Source organism: Pelmatolapia mariae, linkage group LG14 (genome assembly GCF_036321145.2).
Source record: "Pelmatolapia mariae isolate MD_Pm_ZW linkage group LG14, Pm_UMD_F_2, whole genome shotgun sequence".
Taxonomy (NCBI): Eukaryota; Metazoa; Chordata; class Actinopteri; order Cichliformes; family Cichlidae; genus Pelmatolapia; species Pelmatolapia mariae.
This window is the reverse complement of record NC_086239.1, coordinates 31231005-31243598: the sequence shown is the minus strand read 5'-3', so window position 1 is coordinate 31243598 and position 12594 is coordinate 31231005. Positions and strand designations below refer to the sequence as shown.

At 39.2% G+C, this 12594-nt stretch overlaps 1 protein-coding gene across 1 annotated transcript in view; it reads right to left on the bottom strand.

Annotated features, from left to right (window-relative positions):
• Window positions 1-12594, bottom strand: part of nbeab (neurobeachin b) — a 209231-nt gene that overhangs the window by 152548 nt on the left and 44089 nt on the right. Inside the window, exons 2-6 of the mRNA XM_063492975.1 lie at window positions 10300-10531; window positions 8536-8636; window positions 8208-8303; window positions 6618-6739; window positions 4602-4728 (exon numbers count right to left, since the gene is read on the bottom strand). Coding sequence (XP_063349045.1) covers window positions 4602-4728; window positions 6618-6739; window positions 8208-8303; window positions 8536-8636; window positions 10300-10531 — 678 coding nt within the window. The remainder of the gene's footprint in view (window positions 1-4601; window positions 4729-6617; window positions 6740-8207; window positions 8304-8535; window positions 8637-10299; window positions 10532-12594) is intronic.

Genomic DNA, 12594 nt, shown 5'->3' with positions numbered 1-12594 from the left:
TTAAAGAATACAGCATTATGTATTTAGGTCATTAATGTTTTAACTAAACATATCATTTAGTTTATAAAACAACATCACAAATACTTTTAAATGAACTACAAAGTTCAAAAGAACAATGGAAATGAAGCTTGCTACACAATGTTCTCAGATTTACAAAGGAGGAGAGTAAATAATAGATCAGAGGACAGGCCAAAGGGACGCAAGACAGCTAATTTTAATCACACACAAAAGGAAGGTAAATACTGGAGAACTGCAGCCAAAGAGGTGAGAGGGTGCAACAATAGAAAAACAATTTAAAAACGAGCAAGAGGGAGAAAGTTGTTTCTTATTAACTATATGCTACAAGAGGTAAACATTAATTTATTATATTATTTCACCGCCCATTTCACAAGGTGAAGCTGATCAATTGCTTGTCAACACAAATCAGCCAGTCATATAGCAGCAACCACCTGAAGGTCAACCCAAGCATCGGAATGCAGACAAAAGTTAATTTAAGTGACTTTAAACATGGCATGGTTGCTGGTGTCTGCTGATATACTGGGATTTCACGACCATTACTAGGATGGTAATGGTTGGGAGTTTCTTTCCAGTCTTTGGGTTCCTTAGTACCAACTGAGCATTCACTAATGTTACACAATACATGATTATTGTTGCTGACCATGTCCATCTCTTTATGACTACAGTATACTCATCTTCTGATCCAGCAGGATTATATGCTGTGTCACAAACCATATAAAACTGGTGTCTTGAACATGATGGTGAGTTCACTGTACAAAAAAATGACCTCTACAACCATCAGATTTTAATCCTTTGGGATGTGGTTGAACACTAGATTGCGGATGTACAACTGGATGAACAACTCTGCAGCAACTGTGTGAAGCTATCACATCAATGTGTACCAGATTCACGGGGGAATAATTCAAGCACCTTGTTGAATTGATGCCACAAAGACTTAATGCAGTTCTGAAGGCAAAAGTAGTTCCAGCCCTGCTAGCATTAGGTACTAGGCAAGGTGAACCTAAAGAAGTGAACAGTGAGTGTATTTATATTTGACCATATCAACTGTTTATCTGCTTAAAAAAAAACTAAAACATAATTCTTCTAAATTAATTCTCTGTCATTCATCACCACTCACCAAATTCTTAAAATAAAATATACGTTATATAATAAGAAATAGGAAACTGTAAGCAATAGTAGGAGGAATTGGAACCAGCAGTTGGAAATGTGGAAAGTGGGACAAAGGCACACCAGGCAGAAGCAAAACAATGTGGCTTTAATGACATCAAGTAGAAAAATATATTTTTTCCACCTTTTTAAATATATATTTTTGGTCTTTTTACTTTTTGTGCCTTTACTTGAGAGTAGGAACATGGCATGTAGCAAAGAGACAGTGACACTGCAGGCCAGGCAATATATGTGGCCTCTTAATTATGAGCTTTTAAAAATGTTTATTCGATGTTGCTTTTTATTAAAAATACTGCAAAACTGCTTTGAATTAGTGTCTGCACTGCTCTTGGACTTGCTCCCCCTGTCAAGCTGCTTGTGCCGATAACAATAAGACGCCCGCGGCTGCTGAGTGACCCCTCATCTGGGGCTCTCCTCAGTTCTTTCCGGGAGAGTGGCACAGTTGCCCCTCCGTTGGTCTTCCGTGGTCTCTTGTGCTCTGAGGGTCTCTGGATGTCTGGAGCCTGGATCTCCTCCATACCTGCTTCATGCCCTGGAGGACGGGGCTATGGCTCCTCTATAGGGATGGGTACCGGTATCTGACATAAATGGTAGTAACCAGACTGAAAAGCAGCGCACATTTCGGTGCTTTTTTTTTTTCCTGAGATGTCATACACTTTGGATTCTAGCCAATCATTTTACCTTTCCAAGGATAGTAGGCGGGCCCAGGTGTACGTTCTTTTAGAGCAGAGCTACAGATTAAAAATGCCCAAGGCCAAACGGTCAAAAGTCTGGCTGTACTTCAGAGCAAAAGATGCAAACTCAGCAGCCTGCAACAAGTGCTTTAAGCTGATACTGTGCAAAGGAGGTAACACCTCGAATCTGATGAAACACCTGGCATGCGTTTTTTTAAAAGCCGAGAAATGCACCGTATTTGATAGCTTGCTGCAAGACCGAGCACCGAGCACATCTACTGCGGGTGTGGTGCCTGTTATCGACCCGGAGTTAGCAACATCCCCCAAGAACCCGAAGAGGAGAGTCCTGGCCCCTAGCCCTGCCAGTGTAGCAGAAATGATGACGGATGATGATGGCAGCAGCAGCCGTTCTTCTCTGTGTGAGTAGCTTAATGTTGTTCGTGTGTAATTTACGTTGAGTAGGCTAACCACGTTATTAAATTAATGCATGTAAGGTGAACTAGCAAACACCGTCGTAGTTACATGCGGCTGTCTTCTTGTTTGATGGCAGATACTCCCTTCACCCTGGCCAAAAAGGCTAAAATGACCAAAGAAAAAGTGGAAAACAGCTAAACATGAGAGGTTTTTGGACAAAGTTTGTGTTCTCCATTCTTTAAGCACTGCTTCGAGCACCGGTTCGAGCACCGTTTAAGCACCGGCACTGTTTCAAAAGTACCAGTTTGGCACCGGTATCGGATTAAACCTAAACGATACCCATCCCTAACCCTCTAACAGATCATTACATGAAGGAACCTTTTGAATACAATCAAATGGACCAATACGGCAAGGCCGGGATGGTCCATTTGGTAAAGTAAATCCGTTGGGCATCTTTCTTGGCCTTTAGACAATAATTCTGATGGCAAAAGAACCAAACGGGACAGGCGGAAAAAAAACCAATAAGACGCCCGACGCAGAACTGCATACCACTATAAAGCATTTAGGCTGCTCATAATATGAACATAGGGTAAGACTGAGACAATTAGTCACAGCAGCAGGAAACAGATTGTCCATCTCTTACAGTATGTGACTATGCCTACTTTTTATTAGTTTGACCCAGGAAGGGCAATGTGAGCAGTCTAATAGAATTACTGCTGTCTTCACACAAAGGTAGGGACACTTAAAAGAGGACTCATGGTTACGGGGAAGAATGCAAGCTACCTGTACTTATCCACAGATGTCTGAACTCAAAATCAATTAAAAACTCAATTTACAACAAGTTGTCTTCTACGTTATTCCACAAAACCATACCTGCAGTGTGACACTTGGAATGAGACGAATAGTTGTTCCCAGGTGTTATGTGAAGCCTCTAATTGTTTGACACATGCTTAGAGACAGCTTTCATTCTCTGCAGGGATAGGTACGCTACACTGACACTTCATGCTAAATTAAGTTTCATATTCTCATCTACATTTACATCCAATTAGACTTGTTAAGACTGCTCGGGGGCTTTAAACACATTCACGTTTATATGGAAACATACGCAGCATGACTTATGTGTAGTGATTTGGCGTAACAATAAGTTCAAGACATTAATATAGTATAGAGACAAAGCCAACAAGCACAATTGAGGAAGCAATTGGAGAACAGTAGAGATAAAAAACAAAGTCAATTTAAGAAAAAGGAACAGGGAATTGCAATTGGGATCAAGAAACAGTTCAAGAGAATTTCTTTTTTACCGCCAAGCTTATTAAATCCCCTAGTCCACGCTGGCATGTTTTTTGTTTTTTTTTCCTGACAGTACACAGAAAAACAATCATATCAAAAAGAAAGAGTTTCTGCACCCCTGAGCCACGTGCAGCCCTTTATTTTTTATACTTTTAGATAATAAAACGACTGCATTGATGCAGAAAAGCTCTGTGCACCTACTGTTTCCGCCACACAGAAAATCAACTGGGAATCGATAGAGGGTGGCATGCTGGTGCAGTGGTTAGCACTGTCACCTCACAGCAAGAAGCTTCCTGGTTTGAACCCCAGCTGTGGCCGTTCTCTACAAGTTTCCTACAGCTACACTGGTTTCCTCCCACAGTTCAAAGACATGCTTGTTAGCTTAATTGGTGATTCTAAATTGGCCATAGATGTGAGGTGGATAAAGCGCTTGAAGTGTGTAGAATAAAGTGCCGGACTTTGAATGACAATGAAGGACACAAAAAGTACTATATAAATACAAGTACACTGCATTACACTATAATCAAATCTATAAGAGGAAAGACACTAAAAACAAGGAATATCATCAACAGACATCATGTGTATGGACTGTTAGGGTTAGACTTACTTATTTTTAAAGCTACTACACATTTTTTCAGTTTTCATCATGAAATATATAAATGTTTTCATCACCACAGACCTTACTAGGAATACATATGAAGTCCATGGGTACAGATAATGTAACTGAAAGAAGTCTAAATAATGATATATGGTCTAGAACAGCAGTGTCCAAACCCAAGCCTCGAGGGCCGGTGTCCTGCAGGTTTAAGATGTGTCCTTGATCAATCACAGCTGATTTAAATGGCTATTACCTCCTCAACATGTCTAGAAGTTCTCCAGAGGACTGGTAAAAAACTAATCATTTGATTCAGGTGTGTTGACCCAGGGTAATATCTAAAACCTGCAGGACACCGGCCTGGACACCGGCCCTCGAGGCCTGGAGTTGGCCAAGTCTGGTCTAGAACCTTTGGAGCAGGAACAAACTAAAACTGTTCTTACCTTCCTGGGCTGAAAATCATACTTCACACAATGCTGAAACCCTTTTCCTTTGGACTTGAGAGATGTGATGATCAAGCAGTTACCAACAAAATGTGCAGAGTAGCCGATGCCCTTGCTGGTGCGAAAGCTGCAGAAAGAGATATTCACACAGTAAATCATGAGCTGGCAAACTTGACAGGGTAACCCAAATGTACTTAGCCACAAACAGAAAAAAATATATTTCTAAAGCAACAAAAGCAGAACTTTTTAACTAGCAAATTATGCAGTCCGATTTCTTTATTTTTTCATCCTTTCAAGTTCATTCGTATGTTTCCTCCTTAAGGCGCCAAACAAAGAAAAACAAATTAAGAAAACGGTGGCTTTGCACTGCATAATAAGTTTGTGGTCATGCTATTTTAAATACCTTGCACTGTGCGGCCAGAAAGCAATTTGCAAAAGTAACTGACAAATAACTCATAAGAGAATTGTGATATTATACCTCAAGAATCAGAAGAGCAAAGTAGTTGTAGTTATTTGTTAAGCTATATAGTGAATGGATTTAAACAAACAGAAAAGCGAGACTATGCTTTAACAACGCTCTCAATGGCATATCGCTCCACTCTGATGTTCCTGCCTTCCTGGTAAAAGATATATTACAGAAGCACTGAGGAAATTCAACTTGTAAACAATAAGAACAGACCCTATACAGCCCACACTATGTACACACACAAACAACCTTGCAATACAACAATAGTTCTCCACTCGTAGCCTGCTTGGAATGAACATCTTTTTCATTGCTGACACTTACTCAATACACTTTCACAGTCCTCAGGTCTATATTAGTCTTCCATCTACAAAGACCCACTCCACCACACCACCATCTAAGACAAACCGACCTCTTTGTCAAGGCAGATAAAGAGAATACAGGCCTCTGCAACGCAGGGCTGGATGCAGAGCTAGAGAAATATATGACCCACACATGGATACCGCTGAGGCAGCCAAGACACAGTGGACACACTCCTTTCTAAAGACACAATTCTTTTTGTTGTCTACATGCCCTACCAGTGAGCTGTGAGGCATTCAGAGCAAAGCATAAACAGGATTAGTTTGGCATATCTCACCTTTTTGTGGGACCGTACCAGTGCTGAATACAAACATGATTGGACGAATACAAACATCACAGCTTAGCCATTTTTTTTCTTTTTGATGTTGTACATCTGACAAACACAGAACAAGTCTTTCCAAGGTGAACAGACTCTTTCATTCACACTGAACTACCTATTGTCTTTGGGCAATTAGTCTTCTCTCTGACTTTTCATCTTTATTATTAGCTCGCTCTCCTACTACAATTCTTTTATATGTCCCTTTGTATTTTGAGCTTTTCTCCCAAAGTTCCTCTAATAAACAGCAGCCAAACATCACTGCACGTCTAGGTTATTGACTTTAGCACTAATTACTCACAAGCTCCTGGAAGGGCTGCTACGTGAGCCTTATGTGGCAGATATTCAAAACCAAATTAATACCTCCATAGCGTCTCCCACTGCGGCAATTCACCACTGGAGTCGACAGTTGTGTAGCTGCTGTAGTTCACGGCTCCGTGGGTTTTAATCTCAATAATCTCACCTAATTCCCTATTCTTATTATAATTCATGAATATTATCTGGCAAAAATGAAGCCCTTTTCACGAACCACATTACATAAGAGCTGCCAGTGTGTAAAAAACTGTCTGTAAAACTAGTTTAACCTTGAAAAACAAGTTGCAGTCATAATCTACTTAGACGAGAAAATCACTGTAGGTCACAGCATATCAGACACCATACTGCTTTGTCAATAAAACTGCTTGTAGCTTTATAGGTCTCTGCAGAGAGGGTATGATTTCTAATACAAAGCTAAAGCAATTAGAATGATGGAAAACTGGAAAGCGCAATTTACTTCTCTTTGGTGTCATAACGTGGACTTACAGCACCTATGAGAGGGATGGACGTGTACTGAGGACATTGGAAAAAGGAGTAAAAACATAAGTTAGTGTGTACTCACCAGTAGAGATATGGTTTGTCCTTGTCCATGTTGATGTTATTTAAGGGATCCATTCTGAACCAGGTATTGAATGTAAACCCATTTTGATAAGGCCACTTAGCAATAGGAGGTAAAGCAATTGCCTAAAACAAAAAACAAACAGAAAAGATAGCAAAGGACAAATTCATGCACCATCAGAGATAGCTCCTTAAAATTATGTTCCCATACTGCTATCGCTGAGTTACATGACAGGGTAAGCTAAATTATACAGACTAGTATGCACCTAAGCTTTATTCTTGTTTGCTTTGAAGAAAATAGGGGCAGTATATAAATTGAAGATAAATACTGGACTGGCTGCATAAAGTTTAACCAACTTTTGCAGCTTCCCTGCAATGCACAGGTCCTGCTCTACTATACAAATGTTATTTTAGTCCATTGTTAGATGGCATAGTGACATCATAATATATAATATACAGTATATCTGAATATTCCGATTTTTTGGCTATGCATTAGATGTTACTGTTGTGAAATTAAAATGACACAATGCTTTCATAAGGTGTTACCGGTTCATAAATGCTACATATGGGTCATTTTAGTCCATTGGTAGGTGGTTGCTGGGCACTATGATAGCATTATGATATCTGATTTGTAAAAGAAGCTTCAGGGGCCTTAGATGTACCTCTTTGTGCCAGTTTTGACTGCTGAACAAGTTCTCGTGTAGGAGGAGTTCACACACAGACAGAGACTGGTGTATTATAGTAGGATAATATGCTACTATACTATACTATATGAATTAAAATTAAACATAAATATATAAATCAGTAATGTAAATTAAAATGTTCATAATTTCACCTACAAAAAAATACAAAAAGAATATCCCAAATCTGAATCCATACTTTCATTCCATCTTTGAGACTAACGTTAAAACGTTTTAAATGTAAAGAAAAGTCTTTATTTTAATTATCCAAATATGTACCTCCAGTTAAATATTGGTAATGTTTAATAATTGCACTGGAACTGTCGTCCATAGCGTTAGGTGTTGACATAATTCTCATGCAGACTACATTATCAGCGCATGTATTCAGCCTCTTTGACATAAATCTGCTTGAGTTCCACTTTTATTTGAGTGAATTTGCAATTAATCTCAAAGACTTTCGGGAGTTTAGTTTAAAATAACTTTTAAACCATCAGTTTAAAAAGAAAAAAACATTTAATGACATCACTGTGACACCTCATTTACTTGCTTTAATCAGCATCCTGCAGTATGTTGATTAAAAATCCAGCAAACCAGAAAAAAACATCAACAAGGCTTTTGATCTTGCAAAGCCTTAATGAGGAAAAGGCACAGCACGGTATATTCCACATTATAGAAAGTGTATTGCCCACTATGCAGACCAAAAAGTACCTGAGATGCAGTTTGTGTATGTGGATACACCTCCCTTTATTCCCCCCTTTCTTAACAGAACCCTTTTGTTACCTGTGTAATCTTTGATTTTAAGGTTCATTTGCATCTTTTTATTGCATTTTCACACTGTGCATGCAAAAAAGTTCACGCTTGCAGTGCATGTATGAAAACTGCTTCATGGCAGAATGTACAATCTGAAAGCTTACTGCTGCGCTGCGACCAGGAAAGTTGAAGAAGGCATCCGGACCATGTCTCTGAGGCATCTGATTGAGCACCGACAACATTTTGACTGCATGCTTCGGCTGCACAGGTGGCAAAGATAAAAAGGGTATAGATAAGACAGCAAGGCTTTCTCTGTGGCTGGTTGGACAGCAGACATTCAATATCTTTTCAGTTACTTCATTCAATCATTCGACAGTAAGTCAATTACAGAACAAGCCACAGACCGATCAGTGTTGATGGGTTTCTTGAGGGGACTCCAGTGACAGTGTCAAACAATCACACACATGTACAACTCGTCCTGGTATTACTCACCCAGAGGCCTCCTTCTCCTCGCAACATGCTGAAGAGCATTTTTAGTTCCCTCACTGTGATGCTGTAGCTGGCCAGTACTCCCAACATATCCACTAGCAAATCTTTAAAGACAAAGATAACATAAACATCACATGCAGCTGCACTTGCTGATATTATAATTCATCCACGCTGGAAGTTTTCCTGGAGTTTCTCATGGGGAAAAGTATTCATATGACTGAACATCTGAGATAATGGAAACAGTTTTACTTTAGATTACAGTTCATTGTCCGTGAAATTCTTATATTTAACACAGAAAAGCCAAAATTGCATGGAGAATGACTTGGAACACTGCAGCGAAAATGCATTTTAATTTCATCATCTGAAGCATAATTTAGAAGTAAGATGGGGTACGGGTGTAATTTGCAGAGCCCAGCATGTCAGTGACAATGACTTCAGTACACAAAACCGCAGTGACAAAAAACTCATCTCTAACATTAATCTTCAAAGACTGAGGGGTTCTGAGCTCAGTTGTTTCTATATCCTTGTGTGTCTACTTCTACCTGAAGGTGTTATCAAAGAGATATTCTAATATAATCCTGGTGCCACATTTTAATTCTGTCTATATTTTATCCAAAGCTCTGCAACAAAAAACCCCCAAAACTTTAGTTTCTAACCAATACATGTAAAATATTGCAGGATAAGTAAACAGTAATATACAGTAGTTTATATTTAATATTAAGTGCTTTTGTGAAACGAGAATACATGTGCGTGAATGCAATGGAGTGAACAGTGATGATACAAGCAGTAGTGAAAGCAGATGAGTTTAAATACCAGGCATCAAACATCCAAAGCAATGGACAGTGCACAAGAGAGGTGGAAAAAGAGAGTGCAGGTACAGTGAAGTGGGTGGAGATGAGTTTCAGGGGTGAGTTGTGACAGAAGTATAGCAGCGAGAATGAAAAAGGAGGTTTATAAGACTGTAGCGAGATCTGTTATGAGGTATGGTTTGGAGGCGGTGGCATTGACAAAAAGATTGGGAAAGAAGGTGGAAGCAGCTAAGACTTTCAGTGTGAATGACCAGGAGAGACATTCCCTCTTTTAGACTATGTAAGATAAAGTATATTAGGAGGAGACAAAGTTAGAGAAGTAAGGCTAATGTGGTTTGGACATGCGAAGAAAAGGGACAAAGGATGTTGAATATGGAGCTCCCAGAGAGTAGGCCAAAGAGGAAGATCACAGGCAAGATGATTCATGGATGTAGTGAAAGAGGACATGCAAACGGGGATAGGGTGAGATGGAGGCAGATGATCAACTGTGGCAACCCAGTTCAAGGGCTATTGTGACTTTTCCCAAAAACTGATGTGTCAAAGAATTGTGTGGATTTACTAAATTACTGAACAAAATATACATACACACTTAATTTCCTTCAGATTTTCAATGAGAATCATCAAATACACTGTTGTCTTCACTACTTGGTTTTGAAGAAATTTGTTGATGTTTTTATATTTTTTAATCATGTTACTATAGAACTGTTTTGGATAAAATTTAGGGCTAAGTCACCTTTGTTTTTTTAACCAAAACCTTCAACAAAAAGTACAGAGAAATTGTTTTTTTAACTGAAGCTAAATCCTAACAGGCATTCTTATGTACTTTCTAGATATAAACATCATATTCATTACCATCAATCCATCTGAAAAAAACAACAACAAAAAAACCCCAAACAAAACACACATACTACGTCTACTACAGGCAAAAAATGAAGACGGAATCATTTCGTTATCGTACCTGCAATCATGTCATCCACTGAGCTCATTTTCAGCAACACCTGCTGGATAAGGCCCACTTCAGTGCTCGTTTGCAGATTTCGAACACTTTTTCGAAGGACCGCGGTAAACATGCTCCAGATTTCAGCCTGGCAGGTGATGTCACAGTGCTCCAGCAGCTCCACCAGGCAGCTGATGCTTTCCGCATCTTGGATAATGAAGTTGGTCTCCAGATCAAACTCACCACCCACCAACTGCAAAATAAGGTGAGACAGAAGGAAAATGTGTGAAGAGATTGAATTTTTATGCCTTTCACATTCTGCTTAAATTATAGTTTATTCTATGTTAATGTAATGGTCCAGCAAGTAGCAACCTTTATTAAATTTATACACTGGACACTACTGTTTGACCCAGCTTTCAACCCTCCCCCCACACCTTTTTTTTTCCTAGGGGGGAATTAACTAATAGGATCCTTTCATAAATGTTACAGTTCACTACACTGATGGTTAAGGCTAGAACTGGAAAGAGAAAGTGAAAATCTTTTTCCTTCTACAAGATTTCGATCAGAATTTAAGCACCCATGAAAATAGAGCTGGCATACAACAAAATAAAAGGAGAAGGCAGATGGAGCCACTATAACTCCACTGCTCCATTTAAAACACAATTGATAATCACTATTAAGAAAGTAGAAAAGTGCAATCGATAATGCAGTTCTTCGAGACCAAAAAGCATGAAATTAGCCCTTTAAAAAAGGGCATGGTATTTATGGAGTGTGTTGTCAACAACCTGCTGGTGGGCATCAAAGCAAGCAGGTGGAAAATGGACCTAGATACCCAATGCACATTACTGTGACTGACAGGTAATAGCTAGGTGAGAGCAAAAGCTGCCTAAAGTAGCAGAGAAAGACTAGTCCATGGAGGTACAAATAAGGTCTCACCTCAATCATCATCAGATCTTGGCACAATTACATTACAATGATGTGTGCTTCAGGGCTGCTAGGACTTTAAGTTCTGAGAGAGAGTCTTTGCTCAGAGTGCAGATAAAATAAAATATAGAAAAACCCTGCACAAAAACGTACATATTCTCTCTGGGTAAAATACACATCGATGTGCATACAAAAAGTAAACTGTTCACAAATACAATCTCATCAGACACAGTCTGGCTGAGGTTTGAGGCTAAAAGTTATCTTTATTGGCCCACTTTGAGTTATTTGTGTTGCAACGAGAGTTCACACAATAGCTTGACACACAAAACAACAAGAACATCCACAGTTATTAAAAAATAATTGCAGGAAATGGAAAAATTCATAATGGGAACATTCATACGTAATGCTATTTGGTATTATGTAAATAAAAGGGACTCAATATATAAGAGTCAGTCCTTACAGTCCTCCTATCAAGCATCATCAAACAATGACCTGAGAGCAATGTTAACTTTCCTACAGAGCAGATGGTTCAGGCAGTCTTTTATGTCAATAGACTTCCTAAGGAAACGTCTGCTATAACTGACCAAAAGCTTACCCATGACATCTTATTGGACTACTGGTTGTGCTTTGTTGCTATCTCCCCACATTTAACAGCTGTTGCACATGTGGAGATCATAGAACTATAAATGGTAGAATAATTCTTAACATTAAAAAAAATGAAATAAAAAGCACCTGTCAACATATTTAGAAAACCATTCTCAAATCTGAAATTCAGTCTGAAAACCAGACCTCTTCATCGGTCGATCAGTCTCTTGACAAAAAAACAGAGACATTGATCAGTGAGGTGCTAACAATAGCAGGTATTCACAGCTTGAAAACACAGGTGGTGGGGGGGCAAGGTGAGGTCTAATTCAATTCAATGGCCAAAATGCACAGACGATTCTATAAATTCTATAAACCCAAACAAGCTGTAACACGTCTGTGTAAGTCTAGACACCAGGTTAACTGGTTTTGGACATTAACAGACTGATGGAAAGCTTAGGTTACCATTTCAAAGAAGTGATTTTTCTAAATGATGCTCAGTTGGTACACCATAACACCAACATAATCATTATAGATCCATGCTTTCATGTTGTTATTGCCCAATTCTGACCATACCATCCAAGAAAGCAAAGACCTATCAGACCAAGCCACGTATTTCCAGTCTTCTATTGCCCAGTTTTGGTGACCTTGTGCAAATTGTAGCCTCATTTTCCTGTTGTTAGCTGACAGCAGTGGCACATGGTGCAGTCTTCTGCTGCTGTAGCCCTTCTGCTTCAAGGCTTTAGTGCATTCAGAGATGCTCTTCTGCATAACTTGTTTGTAACCAGGGGTTATTTGAGTGATTGCTCC